Genomic DNA, 17116 nt, shown 5'->3' with positions numbered 1-17116 from the left:
TTTTGGATTAGGACGGCGAGTGCGGCCGTAGAGTTAGTCTCCGCCAGATTGGTTGTACGCCCCCTGCACATGTTCGGAGGGAGCGTAACCAAATGGTTTCGTAGGAGACTACGATTTGCGACCGTTCCGATATTATAATCATAATCTGAAAAAATATGATAATATGACGGAACAACAGAAAATCATCATGTTTTACTACAAATAGGGGGAATTTGACAGTTTGCTCATAGATTTAAGTTGAAACATGTGTAAGTATTACAAATATGCCAAAAATCGGTTTTGAAAAAATAAAGGTATATTCTGAAAAAAGATCGTACATTAAGGCTTTAAGTGAAAATATGTTCCGTGATGGTCTATAGATCGGTATGTGTGGTATACCACAATTGGGGATGAGGTTATCACTTTTTCATTCATAACATCTAAACGGAATATATCTTAGGCATAAAATATCACTGGGATTATGAGAAAAATATGAGCTTCTTCTGATGCCAAAATCTCCATTTTGATAGGAAAGTGGGGGGATGATGCTGCCGATCAGGTCACCCATCTTTATAATGCTTTTAAAAATACCTTACCAATAATTCTTAGGGGATGTGCAATAATTATGCGTACCCCCGGGGTGGTGAATTCTCAAAATGGTCTGCCAACAATTGCTTGCTCCCCCCCCCCCCCTTGGCCGTGGCAAAAAATCTTTGCCCCCCCCTATAATTCACCACCCCGGGGTAAACATAATCATTGCACCACCCCTTACTGTATACAGTATTATCATTTTACATATAATAAAAAAGGGTCGAAGGGGTACACCACAACTAGTTTTGAAACTTTGACTTTAAACATTTAAAGGAGTATTTCGTGATCCTAGCATCCACTTTTTATGACATTTTTCAGTAGATATTCAGGACAAAAGCTTACATTGAGGTATTAAAGTGGGACACTTAATACTACATCTTCATTGCAGCACTAAATCCACCAATACGATACCGAATGGTATAATATATAGGCCGCCTCCTTCTTCATTATCCATTTAATTGACTTAACATTATTTTAACTTAGCTACAGCTTAATGAAAGTACATACCTGGCTCACGTCAGGTTAACGATATCACGTTTATAAAAATGTTTTAAAATGGCATGTCTTATACAGTGTTACAATTGAATAGTAATTTTTTTACCTAGCTGTAACTAGTTTACTGATATTAAACGATATTATGGTTTAAAAAATGTTTATCAGAATGCAATATTGCATACAAACTCTGCAAAGGTGCCTACAATTTCTGAAAATGTCACTTCAAAAGTTGGGTGCCACCCCCCCGGGAAAGGGGAATTCGCAACTCTAACATGGGCAAGGGTATGATTACTTCACTTTGCTTTTATGGCCCAAGTAAAATTCATTGGGCCGTATTATTACCACTGAGTGCAAAATATCAGAAGATTTTGAACTGCTGATACCTCTTTTATCGGTTGATCACTAACTCATTTAATGTTACTTTAATTCAGATTAACTTCAAACTAAATTTAATCTATCAATCAGTAACTTTTATATAATGTTTTAAACAAGCCAATCAACAATTCATTTAATGTTTCTTTAATTTTGATTAACTCCAAAGTTTCAAAATACTTTAAACATGCCATTCAGCAAGTTGGGATTCCATACAGTAATCGGCTCCTTACCAATCAGTAATCAGCTACTAACTATTCAGAAATCACTGAACAATCAGTGGTCATTGACTAAACAATCAGTATAATTTGTGACCGTACACGGCGAATGAGCCGTAAATTCCTCCCCGGTCAATTTTGTTTTATTTCGTGTTTAGAAAATATACATCATAAGCTTTAAAATGGTATATTATTTGACTTCTAACGATATCCAGAAGCGGGGTTATGGTTTGTTGAACTTTCCTCCTTCAACAAAATGGTAGCTTTTTTCGTTTCTACATTGCTGGCAATAAATATCAAACAGTCATAATTGGCGGTCATTTCAAATCATCCCCAAGTCAACGAGGTTCAAGAAAGTTCTCTCATTGTTAATTGAATACATGAATACAAAAGCCACCTAAGTCCATGCGAAGTTATTTTGAGAGAAAAACCCGTGTATCATTTTAATTCCTTCAGTTAGATTTACCTGGTCAATATGGTAAGTTTTACGTGCAAATGAGTGGATTAACCTGTATTAGGTATGACGATTAGCATTTCAGGGACTTCGTGGGGGTCATTTTAAATTTTGGACTTAGGTGGTTTTTTGAATCATATACAAAGACAACAATGTTAGAATGAGATTACCACTAGTAAGATAATACAAAATAAAGCACACAGGTATGTATAATGTTGATAAGCATTCTGCCATGTAATATAAACCACACACTTTCCTTTATTAAACCCATTTTTTGTTCAAAAGTCATTCTCTAGCAATGAATGTGTTACAAGTGGACTTTTATACATACTGGATTTCAATCAATGTGTTACAAGACTCAAATCAAGGAATTGGGTGATTCTTTCATACATGCTATTTTTCACATGCCCAATAGACACAGAGAATGAATTTGAGTTGTTCTTTCATGCATATGACAGGTCTATGTATAGCAACAATTTCCCATGCTTAACTCAATTTGGCCAAAGTATGGACTTAGGTGGCTTTTGTATTCATATATTCAATTGTTGGTTATACAAAATACAATACCTGGTAACCCACCACTTGAAAAGGATTTAGCCAAAGCAAACAAAGACCAGAGCTATTAAAAATTCAATAGCCATCTAAAGTGGAAGCTTATTATCCTCTTCAACAATAGGATTATTGATTGGTGTTTCTCTATCAAAATGAGATAGATGTCGCGCCAGCTAGAGTTACCGATGAATACGACCTTCATGCACATAACTCAGAATACAATTTAGGGAATTTACGGCTCATTCGTGCTGTACGGTCACATTTTAGTATAATTTATTTTTCCATCAAGTCATACAAAATATAAATATAAATATATAATGGAAGGATGGTCAAAAGAGAGCACAGCTCGAGAATATTTGGCCACCCCAGAACAATGAAAAATCAGTAATCAGTGATCAGTTTTTTACACCTGCCGTTTGTATAGAGAAACAAATACTGAACTCCCGTCAATAAGATTACCAAGTAATTTATTGTTCAAGAACATATGAATGTAAAGAAAGATATGTAAATACTGTCAGTTTCCCATCGTTTATTTGCTTTTACTATATACATTTTAAGTTCGAAATATAGGTTTTCTACACAAAGTGCTTCTGACTCACACTAAAAGGATTTGTGAGTTTTAATGTGGCGGTTAAGATTTGAAGTTTGTGTAAAGCATTTTTGACAATAATCACATTTAAATGGTTTCTCTTTGGTGTGAATCCTGACGTGTCTTTTATGATTAGTAGGTGTTGAAAAGTATTTCTGACAATACTCACACTGATATGGCGTCTTTTGCGTGTGAGTTCTGGTGTGCATAATTAGTTTACCTGTATCTGTGAAACATTTTGGACAATACTGACACTGATACTCTTTAGTGTGAGTTTTGGTGTGGTCTTTAAGATAACGGGGTTGTGCAAAACATTTCTGACAAAACATACACTGATAGGGTTTCTCTATGGTGTGCGTTCTCATGTGTTCTGTCAGATTATCAGACTGTGCAAAACGTTTCAGACAATGCACACACTGATATGGTTTCTTTTTGTGAGTTTTGATGTGAACTTTCAGGTTACTACAATCTGAAAAACATTTAAGACAATACTCGCACTGATACGGTTTTTCTTTAGTGTGAGTTCTGATGTGTCTCCTAAGATCACAATTTCCTGCAAAGCATTTATGACAATAGCTGCACTGATAACGGCTACCTTTGGTGTGGGTTCGGATGTGTCCTTTGAGATCGCTCTTTACTGCATAGCATTTCTGACAATACTCGCATTGATATGGTTTATCTTTAGAATGCGTTCTGACGTGTCTTCTAAGATTCCCAGATTCCGAAAAACGTTTTTCACATTTATCACAATGATACGGTTTCTCGTTGAAGTGAGTTCTGATGTGTCTTTTTAGATTACTGCAAAGTGCAAAGCATTTATAACAATATTCACACTGATAGGGTTTCTCTTTGGTGTGAGTTCTGATGTGTACTTTAAGACTATCCGATTGTGCAAAGCATTTTTGACAATATTCGCACTGATAGGGTTTCTCTTTGGTGTGAGTTCTGATGTGTCGTTTAAGATTACCAGCTTGTGTAAAACATTTCTGGCAATATTCACACCGATACAGATTCTCTCTAGTCTGTGTGTTTTTATGAGCTCTAACATATTTGATCGTATGTCTCTCAATGTGACGCTTCAATCTATTCAAAGAGCAGAAGTAGATTCCACAATATGTACAAGAAAGTGGTTTAAAAAATCTTACATTAAGGTTACTTGTTTTCAACATTGTATTGTTATGGTGGATGAACTGGATTTACAAACGCTGTAATGTAATCAGCGTGGACCAGTCACCTGTGAAGAAGCAGACAAGTCTGAATTGGTATAGCTCTATCATGGACAAATCCGGACCAGGAATCTTGGTAATATTTAGCAGGTGGTGATAGTATTTTATGTTGCTGCAGATTGACGAATGTATCTGAAAGGTAAAATGAAAATAATAGCGTATGAGCCTGACCACTCGGATGGGTGTTTGGTACCAGTTGGTGGGGCAATGCTGCACTGCAACCAGAGATAGTTGACATCATGGGCTACCCAAAAATGCATGTTAGTAGCTTTTGGCCGGAAAAGGTCATCGAACCTTTAATACACAGGGTTAAATTTCAAAGTTGCTCGAATTATGTTAAAAACCATTCCAATGTATTCCGCTAGTCACAAGGATTCAGAAAATGTAGTTTGGCCTATCAAGGCCGTACCGTTCTTGAGTTATAACCGAAAAGGTCAAGTCTCGGAGGGTGACGGCGTCTCGGAGGGTGACGGCGGCTCGGTGGCATTTTTTGCTCTATGGGGGTCAAATACATCAAAGTGCTCCGATTTGGCAAACGAGCTATAGGTGTCAATAATTGTTCGTTTTGATAAAGCAATTCAAATAAGGATAGGATTCCACCATCTAGGATGTTTTGTTATGAGGCCCAAAAGTTTCCAAACATTTGTATCTAGTTTTTAAAAATTAATTAAAAATTTTTGACCTAAGAATTCTTTTGTTACGTTGACCGAAAAAATTTGAGCCAAAATCGGAAATCTAACATTTTCATATGCTAAAATACATTAATACCCGCACCATCCGAGCCGCCGTCACCCCACCCCCCCTCCCGAGTTTTTAGAATCAAATTGCTGTTAACTTATTCTGTTATTTGAATTCATATATCAATAAAACTTCTCAGTCATAAACTCAACTCATCTTTCAACTGTAAAATGATGTATCAACCAGCTCAATAGGCCAAGGGGTTGTTATTATTATTTTATTGACGACTCCATTCGGAAAAATGTACCACCGTCACCCGTCACCGAATGGAAATATTCTTTCCATTGAACGATCAATATTTGTTTTATATAACTCATAAATAAGTTGCTTCCACTTAATTTTTTTTATAAATCACCAGGAAAACAAAATAAATTAAAAGATTTCTATAAAATGTGTATTTATTTTAGAAGCAACGCCCGCACCTATAATCGAGGTGGAAACCTCACGCTATACGCCCGGACGTCTGTCAGCGTTGCTATGGTAGCTCTGCGTCAGTGCAAATGGAAGAATGACTATTGCACTCGCACTTAGCCGCTACAAATAGCAGAAATAATCAATAGTAATTGGGCAATCAAATCAATCAAATGACAAGAAACTGTATGAGTTATATAAAAACAAATACTGATCTCCTGTCAAAGATTATAAGTAATTCATTGATCACAAACATATGAATGTAAAGAAAAACATATAAGTAATATCCCATCGTTTATTTTCGTTGCTACATGTATATGGTCGAATCCAACGAAAAGTGTACACGACCTGTTCAGGGCCATGACTCAAAAGTATATACATTTTAGGTTAGAAATATAGGTTGATTTTCTACAAAGTGTTTCTGACTCATACTAAAAGGATTTATGAGTTTTCATGTGCCGCTGAAGATGTCCACTTTGTGTGAAGTATTTTTGACAATAATCACATTTAAATGGTTTTTCTTGGGTGTGAATTCTGATGTGCACTTTAAGGTTACTGGGTGTTGTAAAGTATTTCTGACAATACTCACATTGGGGTTTCTCTTTTATATGAGTTCTGGTGTGAGCAATTAGTTTACCCGAATCGGCAAAACATTTTGGACAATACTGGCACTGATACTCTTTAGTGTGAGTTCTGATGTGTCTTGTGAGATCACAATTTCGTGTAAAGCATTTCTCACAATACGTACACTGATTTGGTTTCTCCGTGATGTGAGTTATGTTGTGTTCATCGAGATCTTCAGATTGTGCAAAACGTTTGTGACAAATCACACACCGATAGGGTTTCTTTTTGTGAATGTTGATGTGTACTTTCAGATAACCAGAATCAGCAAAACATTTTTGACAATACTCGCACTGATACGGTTTCTCTTTAGTGTGAGTTCTGATGTGTCTCCTGAGATCCATATTTCGTGCAAAGTATTTCTGACAATAGCTGCACTGAGGGCCACCTTTGGTGTGAGTACTTAGGATGTGTCCTTTGAGATCGCCATTTTGTGTATAGCATTTCTGACAATACTGGCATTGATAGGGTTTCTCTTTAGTATGGGTTCTGATGTGTCTTCTAAGATTCGCAGATTCTGAATAACATTTTTCACATTGATCACAATGATACGGTTTCTGTTTCTCATTTTGGTGAGTTCTGATGTGCCTTTTAAGATTACCGCTAAGTGTAAAGCATTTGTAACAATATTCGCATTGATAGGGTTTCTCTTTGGTGTGAGTTCTGATGTGCGCTTTCAGATTTTCAGATTGTGAAAAGCATTTTTGACAATACTCGCACTGATAATGTTTTACTTTCGTATGGGTTCTGATGTGTCGTTTAAGATTACCAGCTAGAGTAAAACATTTCTGGCAATATTCACACCGATACTGTTTCTGTCTAGTCTGTGTGTTTCTATGAGCTCTAACATATTTGATCATATGTCTCCCAATGTGACGTTTCAATCTATTCAGAGAGCAGAGGTAGATTCCACAAAATGTACAAGTAAGTGGTTTAAAAAATCTTACGTTCATACTTGTGGTGGATGAAATGGATTCACTGGTGGCTGAACTGGATTTATAATCAGCATGGACCAGTCAGCTGTGAAGAAGCGGAAAAGTCTGAACTGGTGCTAAATAATAGCTCTATACTGGACAAATCCTGATCAGGAATCTTGGTAATGATTTCACAGGTGGTGAAAGAAGTTATGTTGCTGGAGATTGTATCTGAAATGTAAAATAAAAATAAAATTAAGTTAACAATAACATGCGGCCATGTGAAATGAATAGGGAGTAAAAATTGTTACATGCTCAAAATTAAATGATTTGCATATGTACACCACAGATTCGCCAAACTATATCAGTATAGAGGTCATGCCCGAGGTCATGCAGCCAAAGGTGTTCTATTTAACGGTTTCGTTTCGTAGGTTAGATATTTAAAATGGACGAACAATCCCCGCAAATCATATGTGATACGATCAAGCAAAATCAGTCGGAACTCGGAAATATTACATCTTTAGTTTCTTAAATTAAAGGATAGTAAAACACATTTACAAAGCTGGATTTTGCAGAAAACCCCATTGATATTGAACAAAAAGTTTTAAAGATATGAGCAAGTAAAGAGTTTCCAAAACAATGGGAAATAAAAGGAAAAATTGCCTTTGTTTGGCTGCATCTCAAAATCAATATTTCCGAGTTCAGACTGATTTTGCTTGATCGCATCACACATAATTATCAAAATGTTCAGAACAGTCTAGAAAATCCTTTCTGTCATGTTGTCTTGTAACCCACACCAACAATAAACGCCCTTAAGTTTTAGACTGGGTCCTCACCCTCACATACCGTAAATGTTTGCCTATTGGCGCTATGAAGTATATAGAAATGAGAGAGCACCCTTCTGTAATATAAAAGCCCACTATCATCACTGATAATTATGGATACGTGTAGTTAAAGCGTGAAACATATCGACACATTTAATTACAACCAACATCCAAACAACCAAATTCATGATAATGAGGTAATCATTCACCTATTTAGTGGCTCGGTCAGTGAAGAGAGCATCAAATCACTGATTAAATTATAGTGCGAGGATAGAAGGGAACTTATAGCGAAGATACAATGGTTCGACTCTCATGCAGAAATTTCTGACAGATTTGCTTTAGAATGTCTGTCAATGAATAAATTTTGTAACAACGTGCCTAGCTGTTCTCAGATGACAGAGGTTACATGTAAAACAATAGCTTTCTTTCTTTCTTTTTTGTATAGATTCATCAGGTTTGATCAGTGAATACATATTTTAGATTTTTGTTTGACAAAACCAAGTGAATTTCTACTCACTACAATATTTTGTCCTATTCATCAGAGGACGTCATCAGGTATGTATGATTGATATGGTCATCTGGACCACTTTCCAGGCAAACAAGTTTGAGTGGTTTCCTTCACATGTTCCGTAGTCTCTTTTGGTTTAGATTGTATTGCACGACCACCAAATTCACAAGCAGGGTGACCACTAAATTCACAAGCAGGGTAATCCGATCGATAAGACCTCTAGCATGTCTAGTAGATAATACAGACTCTCTCGGTTATGAAACATCTAAGGCACTAGCCCACTTACTCAATCCGCTCATCGGAAACACAGAGCAGTACTAGTGAGCACCAGAACTCAAGTGGTGTTTTCATTTAAGAAACTTTTTATCTAAAAGCTTAAAAAACGTGATTATCCATCAGGTTTTAATACTTTTTTCTGTATTTGGTATCAATTTGTTACAGTGCAGAGAAACAAACGGGCAATTCCGTAATATGTCTACCAAATGGTCAAAATTTGAACAAATTTGTATCTCACATCTCAGTAATTTGACATTGTAGATAGTGCAAACTATTCATTTTCTGAATCCCCACAAGTAGATGGAACAATTTCATGCCAATTTCAAGGAAATCGGGGCAGGTTTATTTTTTTCATTCTACAATCTGAGAAGTAGACCTCAGTTCTGGATGTTCATGAGTTTTCATGTGGCGCTTAAGATGTGAACTTTGTGCAAAGCATTTTTGACAATAATCACATTTGAATGGTTTCTCTTTGGTGTGACTTCTGGTGTGTATTTCAAGGTTACCACGTGTTGAAAAGTAATTCTGACAATACTCGCATTGATACGGCGTCTCTTGTGTGTGTGTTCTGGTGTGAACATTTAGATTACCCGAATCGGCAAAACATTTGGGACAATACTGGCAGTGATACTCTTTAGTGTGAGTTCTGATGTGTCTTGTGAGATCACAATTTCGTGTAAAGCATTTCTCACAATACGTACACTGATTTGGTTTCTCCGTGATGTGAGTTATGTTGTGTTCATTGAGATCATCAGATTGTGCAAAACGTTTGTGACAAATCACACACTGATATGGTTTCTTTTTGTGAATTTTGATGTGTACTTTCAAATAACCAGAATCAGCAAAACATTTTTGACAATACTCGCACTGATACGGTTTCTCTTTAGTGTGAGTTCTGATGTGTCTTGTGAGATCACAATTTCGGCCAAAGCGTTTCTGACAATAGCTGCACTGGTAAGGGCAACCTTTGGTGTGAATTAGAATGTGTCCTTTGAGATCGCTCTTTTGTGTATAGCATTTCTGACAATGCACGCACTGATAGGGTTTCTCTTTCATGTGTGTTCTGACATGTCTTCTAAGATTCCCAGATTCCGAAAAACATTTGTCACATTTATCACAATGATACGGCTTCTCGTTGTGGTGAGTTCTGATGTGTCTTTTAAGATTACCGTTAAGTGCAAAACATTTTTGACAATAATCGCACTGATAGGGTTTCTCTTTGGTGTGAGTTCTGATGTGTCGTTTAAGATTACCAGCATGTGGAAAACATTTCTGGCAATATTCACACCCATACGGTTTCTCTCTACTCTGTGTGTTTCTATGAGCTCTTACATATTTCATCATATGTCTCCCAATATGACGTTTCCATCTATTCAAACAGTAGAAATTGAGTCCACAAAATATACAAGTGAATGGGTTTAAAAGTCTTACATTAAAATTACTTGTTTTCGACATTGCATCGTAGTGATGGATGAACTGGATATGTTGTAATCAGCGTGGATCAGTCAGCTGTGAAGAAGCAGACAAGTCTGAAATGGTGCTATAGCTTTATCCTGAACAAATCCCGACCAGGAATCTTGGTAATGATTTTGCAGGTTGTGATAATAGTTATGTCGCTGCAGATTGACGAATGATCACAGTATCTGAAAGGTAAAATGGAAATTAAGCGGGAAATTAAGTTAACAATTACCATGCCCGGGTTAACATGTGACCATGCCCCATCATGCATGATCAATAGTCTGAGATAAAAAAAAAAAGTTAAATGCTCAAAAATAGAAAAATAACGTGTTTCATTACAAATGATTTACATTCACCACATATTAGGCCTAAAAAATTGTTTGATTGGCACAACATAAAAAAGGTAGGTTGGTAGGTAGGGATTCTTTTTCTTTTTTTTTTCTTTTTTTTTTCACTTTTAAAGCTGTAAATTGCATTTGATATTAAATGCCTTGGAACTTTTTCTTCTTCTTTTTGTTAATTCATTTTTTTTGTGGGGAGGGGAAAAAAGTCTGGGTCGGGCCTACTTTTAGGGCCAGTCAGGCTACTCCAATAAAACAATTTCTTGGCCTAAGTGATAACCCTACGAACCATTATCATTGTGTAAATGTAAGCTAGTAAAACAAATTTTTCTATACAGGGTGCCACGAATGTCATATAACAATTAACATGCTTTTAATATTTAATATTTTTGTGTTTGCTGGGCATCTAAGATATTGTCATTTTTTGCGTTGGAATTTAGAATTTTTTGTGCATAGCAAAATCTGCTGTCAAAATATCTCTTGGTATAAACTGGTTAATTATGTTAGCCAAATCCAATAAATATTACTCACGGAACTGAGCTTTCGCCATCTTGGCTGATGGCTTGATCACAGATGAACTGGTCCACTGCTTTTCCCGCGAAACTTGGTTGCTATAGACGCATCCTCGTTACCCGGAAGTGATGTTGATTTAAGCAGTGGGTCATATACATGATCTAGAAAGTACGCACCCTCGTCGCGGTTAAGTGAGTTCTTCCCCTTTTTCTGATTTGGATGGCCTCCTGACTCTTCTTGAGAAGGCGTTGGAGTCTCTATCCAGTAATTTGGCCCCTCCCAGTCGATGACGTGATTTTCTTGTGCTACGTGGTCGGTTATTGCGGACTTGTGCTGTTCAGTGGTAGAGAGCTTTCTGCTGGCTCTGGTGAAATTTTTGGTGGCGATCTTTTCAGTGTCTTTCTGATGCTCCTTCTTCGTGCAGAAGTAACAGGTATGCTTAAATCAGCTAAAGTTCCAAAATCTAATATCACAAAGGAAGAAAGATTGGCAATGAATGAGTTGAAAAAGTCAAAAGATCTGCTTATAATGGGTGCAGATAAAGGTAGATGCACCGTTGTCCAGACTACAACCGAGTATGAAAACAAAGTGCATGCCATGTTAAGCGATGAGCGTACTTATGAAAAGCTTAAGAAAGACCCGACCCAAATATACAAGCGCAAATTGTTAGAAAATTTAAAGCGGTTGAAGGAAAAAAAAAAAAGATCAACGAGGGGCAATATAGGTTGCTGTATCCCACGGCAGAGAGCGTTCCAAGACTATATTGTACCACCAAAATCCATAAAGAAGGAAATCCCATCAGACCTATTGTGGATTATACTGGGTCGTTAGGCTACCAAACTTCCAAAGCTCTTGCGGAAATTCTGGGCCCCTTAGTTGGCAACACAGATCATCATGTTGTCAATTCAAAGCAACTGGCTGAAGAGATGACAGGTGTGCTTATAGAGGAAAATGACATCTTTAATTCCCACGACGTGGTGGCATTATTACGAACACGCCCATTGACAAGTCACTTGACATCATCAAAGACAGGCTGGAAAAAGACAAGACGCTCAATACAAGAACAAATCTCACTCCAGATGACATCATCCAACTCCTCCAATTTGTATTAACTACCACATATTTTAGCTTCCGCGGGTCAATATACCGCCAGGTGTTTGGAGCCGCGATGGGTAGTCCCGTCAGTCCGATCGTAGCAAATCTCTTCATGGAGTGGCTGGAGCAGGAAGCAATAACAACTGCGCCGCTAGATTGCAAGCCCAAGCTATGGAGGAGATATGTTGATGACATTTTGGAAATTATCAACAAAGACAGCACACAAAAGCTTACTGATCATCTCAACACCACTGATCAATCTGGGAACATTAAGTTTACGTATGAAGAAGAGAAAGAGGGCCAAATACCATTCTTGGACACATTACTCATCCGTAAACAAGATGGTACAGTCAAACTTCTTGTGTATCGCAAAAAACCCACACCGACCAATATTTAAGCTTCAAATCTCAACACCCCTTCACCAGAAATTAGGGGTGATCCGGACATTAATGGACAGAAAAGACAAGATTGTTACGGAGGAAGACGACAAGAAAGACGAGGAACAAAAGAATCAGAAAGGCATTGGCGGTTTGTGAATACCCCAAGTGGGCGATGGACAAGGTGAAACAACAAATGAAGGACAAAACAACAGCAAAACCTCAGAAGAAGACAACGGAGACTCCAATCAAAGGCATGGTGGTTATACCATATGTGGAGGGTACCTCTGAAAAATTGCAAAGAGTTTTCCGCAAGCATGGTTTTACAACAGCCATGAAGCCAACCAACACTCTAAAAAGTGTCCTTGTCCACCCGAAAGATAAAAAAGACATCGATCAGACCAGTGAAGTTGTTTATGACATCCCGTGCAAAGGGTGTAATAAATCATACATAGGTGAGACTGGTAGACCATTTGGGGTAAGGAAGAAGGAGCATCAGAAAGACACTGAAAAGATCGCCACCAAAAATTTCACCAGAGCCAGCAGAAAGCTCTCTACCACTGAACAGCACAAGTCCGCAATAACCGACCACGTAGCACAAGAAAATCACGTCATCGACTGGGAGGGGGCCAAATTACTGGATAGAGACTCCAACGCCTTCTCAAGAAGAGTCAGGGAGGCCATCCAAATCAGAAAAAAGGGGAAGAACTCACTTAACCGCGACGAGGGTGCGTACTTTCTAGATCATGTATATGACCCACTGCTTAAATCAACATCACTTCCGGGTAACGAGGATGCGTCTATAGCAACCAAGTTTCGCGGGAAAAGCAGTGGACCAGTTCATCTGTGATCAAGCCATCAGCCAAGATGGCGAAAGCTCAGTTCCGTGAGTAATATTTATTGGATTTGGCTAACATAATTAACCAGTTTATGATCTCAACAATCCTACCAAATGAATCTCTTTGCTATCTCTTGGTATATTCACACTTTTCAGTGTCTTAGTCTATGACATACAAATCCTATTCAATTCCAAAATTGTGTAGCAAATTTATAAAATTTGTAGAATTTTGCTACAAGCCACTTATTCCAACAAAGTACAAAATATGGTTTAAGTATGTATTACAAAATCGCCCTTATTATTTCTGATTAATCCCTTTGTCTCATTAGTCAATATCATGTGTTCTTGTGAAAGATCGGTGAATAAATATATGTTTACATGCATGCTTGAAACCATATTTTCCGCATATTTTGTAATTTGTTCTCAAAAATTACAAAAAGAGGTAGGCAATTATCATAGCAGGCTAACGATTTGGTCCAACTTCACAGTGCTAGTTAAGAGGTCACACATTTAACCTATGTGTGCATAGTATAGCAGCTACAATGTAGTACAAATAATTCAGTCCCAGAACAAAATATAGGCCTACATGATTGTGTTCTGGGCCTAATTCCCATAAACGTGGGGCAGTTTTATTTCTAAACAATGGGTGTGCATTCATTCTCTGCTGGTCATTGAAACCTTGATCACCTAGAATGAACATGGTGAATAGAAACAACGGACATCGAGGTCGCCATGATGAAGTTATGAATAGACTGCTTCAGGACCGTAGCAAGCAGGGCGGCCGGGGATGCCATGGCCGCCCCACTTTTTGAGAAATTTGTTATGTTTTTCTTCATACCTTTATTCAATTTGGGCATATATTTGTAATTTGGTCGCCCCACATTTGTGATGGCCGCCCCACATTTTTCAACCTTGCTACGGCCCTGGACTGCTTATGCAATACAGAGTATAGAATTGCTGTTCCATTTTGCCCTAGATGCTTTTGACATACGGCGCTGTAGTTGAAATACTGTAAAAAATGGCAGATTGTAAATTTCAGATAAGACTAGAGCACATATCAAACTAACCTGAACTGTTTTGTTTCTTATATTGTTGGCCAACTGGACAAAAGAAGCACATGGAAACACTTCACAGCTTTTTAATCCCTTAAGCATGCGTTGTAATCAACCGTTTACAAATCATTTGAATTCGTTCATGAAAGTTCATCTGTGCTGGTATAAATCATGATTTTCATTTGAAACTTTTGATCCAAACACAAACAGAATCTTTGGGTGAGAGCCGAAACGTCAACAGAAACCTTGAACATTGAATTTCTAGTTCTAAATGGCTTCAAATTTCTTAATTTTTTCAAAATAAGTAACAAAATCAGTGATAAATAAAAGTTGCTGTTCAAATTGAAAAATAAGGATCTTTGGGTGACTTACTCAAGAACTCTAGCTTCGAATTTGCACACCATAGTAACGCATTCAAAGCTAGAGTGCTTTGCTATGGTTTTTCGATTAGGACACCGGTGCAATTTTTTGTACGGAGGTTATTTATTCTGGTAATGTTGAAATTTGGATGAAAGTTATTTTGATGAGTCAACTGCATCTTTTCAGCAAGATTGGCCTATTTTGGGCAGTCTAAAATTTTGCTGAAGTGTAATTTTAGCAACATTTTTGTTCGCCTGTTGTGATCGGCTGTGTTTACTTCTGAACTTCCATTGCTTTACACGGTGTTATGCTTCAGCGAATCTGACTACATTTTGAATGCTACGGTCTCTAGCCTAGAATGTGAAGCTATCTGTGAGCAAATTCTTGGCTAGACTTCTCGAGCAATGGGTGACAGATCAAATGGAAAAATAGGGGGTATTCGGGTGACAGAGCATGGGTTCATAAAAAATATGGGGTCTTTGGGTGACAGCGACGCTGAAAAAAGGGGTTTTTTAACAGCCCTACATTCGCGTCACCTCCAAAGTGGGAGTGCCCTCACCCCGGGTGGAACTCAAAGGAAATCACAGACATCACTAACAAATTTAGGAAGAGCTCGGGTTTTCATGATATCAGCTCCTCAGTCGTTAAACAAATTGCTCCCTTGCTCATATCTTAGTCATACTATATTTGCTATCCATACTATATACATGCTATACATCATTCATCATTTACATGTATTGTTACTGTATTTTATCTTTCGAACATGGCCGCTGGCGATGCAGAAAGATGAATCAGCGATCAAGTTACCCCGGAAGTTACCACAATAGGAATTGATTTAACCTGTGTGTGGAGGTAGCTTGATTTCTGACCAAGATTCTGCTCTAGTACAAAGAACTTATCGATGTCCTCATTCACAAACTGATACTATCGGCCCGAATTTTGAGCCATACAAGTTTACGCGGTGGACTAACATGACTAATAAGCCAGTTCGCAAATTCAGAATCATGATGCATTGTGGGTAATATTTGCCGATTTTTTGGAGATAAACACGAGGAGGCTGCAGTGCATTTCCAATGGCGGCGAACTTTGCACTTCCTTCAAAAACATATTTTTGTAAAACATTTTTTATTCATTCCTACATATGTTAATATTTCCTGTGAAATACAAATATAAATTTCCTGCGAAGCCCAAACTGTCAGCGAAATTCCAGTACAAAACGTTTTTACGGAAACGTCAAAGTTCACCCCATTGAAAATGTACAGTAGCCTCGTTGTGTTTATCGCTATATTTATTTGGCGACTTTGTTTCTGCACATGCGCAGTTGTAATTGCGAAAGGGCTTATTCTGCTCGCTGCGCTGGCGATATTTATTATATTACCCCCGGATATTACCATTAACAAACATAATTATTAGCTCGTCTGAAGTGCAATTACAATTTGTCAATTATGTACAACTGTTTACCTACCCCGCGCCGTACGCTTCTTAGATGACGAATGATGAGTTCATTTACAAATTTACCGTAAATTTAAGAATCAATTTGCCTTGTGATTAGGCACTAGTCCGGTCAAACAGACAAGGCATTGTGCAGCTGGTATTATTTCCGGGTTTGGCGATGGCGTCGTTAAAGGTAGCTCGTATACCATAAGGTCGCACGCCACTAAATTTTATGGAGTACACCATAAAATACGCATACAGGTGCACTGCCCGAACCCGGGTGCATAGCATCAGATTCAGGGTCTATCATGTTACCCAAAACCACTAAATAAACTCCCATTGAAATACGTGTAAATATACATGAAAGTAAGTTTGTTTTTCTACCCCATGTAAAACCATTTTTCATATTTTGGTAGCACCAATGTCTTAAATAAAGATTAAAATTTAATTTAAAATGGGTTTTTTTTCACAAGTTGAGACTAACTTTTAAGCTACGGGGACCTGAACAGCGCCACCCTTATTTTCAGCTTGCACGAATGCCTCCTTACCATGTCCGTACGCGGATTAGTTTTGGGAGCCAAACTTTTGACCAGATCAAGATGCACCATTTTGTGATATTCTGAACATTTACCAATTGCATATCTTTTAATTTAATTATAATAAACAATCATGGCTACTCATCTTGCTCCCAAGGGACACCCACTTGTTTGCACTACCGACCTATGTTTACCGGGAAATGCGGAAGGATTTAGTGGTGTGCTGCCTTCTAAGAACAAAATATTTTTGTTTTTCTTTATTTTTGGAATCAGTGTTAAACATCTTAAAAAAGTGTCATTTCTTTTTATTGCTAGTCGCTCCAAAGTTATAAAACAGCGCTTCA

The 17116-nt window shown here is 37.6% G+C and overlaps 2 protein-coding genes across 6 annotated transcripts; one reads left to right on the top strand and one right to left on the bottom strand.

The window, feature by feature from the left end:
• Positions 1 to 2655: 2655 nt before the first annotated feature.
• Positions 2656 to 16414, bottom strand: LOC140169968 (uncharacterized). 5 transcript variants are annotated; one of them, XM_072193277.1, is made up of 4 exons: positions 16321 to 16414; positions 8502 to 10411; positions 7194 to 7391; positions 2656 to 4608 (listed from the first exon to the last, which is right to left on the bottom strand). In XM_072193277.1, the coding sequence occupies exon 4, from the start codon at positions 4417 to 4419 to the stop codon at positions 3262 to 3264; it is 1158 nt and encodes a 385-aa protein (XP_072049378.1). In that variant the 5' UTR covers positions 4420 to 4608; positions 7194 to 7391; positions 8502 to 10411; positions 16321 to 16414; the 3' UTR covers positions 2656 to 3261. The 5 variants fall into 5 exon arrangements, with proteins under 5 accessions (XP_072049378.1, XP_072049375.1, XP_072049377.1 ...); XM_072193274.1 differs by having other exon boundaries at positions 16268 to 16408; XM_072193276.1 differs by having other exon boundaries at positions 7202 to 7391; positions 16268 to 16408.
• Positions 12249 to 12572, top strand: LOC140169364 (uncharacterized). Its single transcript, XM_072192622.1, has one exon. It carries the CDS (start codon positions 12249 to 12251, stop codon positions 12570 to 12572), a length of 324 nt encoding a protein of 107 aa, XP_072048723.1.
• Positions 16415 to 17116: the final 702 nt, after the last annotated feature.

The sequence above is a fragment of the Amphiura filiformis genome, chromosome 14, assembly GCF_039555335.1.
Source record: "Amphiura filiformis chromosome 14, Afil_fr2py, whole genome shotgun sequence".
NCBI lineage: Eukaryota > Metazoa > Echinodermata > Ophiuroidea > Amphilepidida > Amphiuridae > Amphiura > Amphiura filiformis.
Note: the sequence above shows the minus strand (reverse complement) of the source record. Positions and strands in the feature narration are given on the sequence as shown.

Excerpts from the sequence above, each read along its gene's own strand:
- LOC140169968 (XM_072193277.1), bottom strand. The coding sequence starts at position 4,419 with ATGTTGAAAACAAGTAACCTTAATGTAAGATTTTTTAAACCACTTTCT.
- LOC140169364 (XM_072192622.1), top strand. The coding sequence starts at position 12,249 with ATGGGTAGTCCCGTCAGTCCGATCGTAGCAAATCTCTTCATGGAGTGG.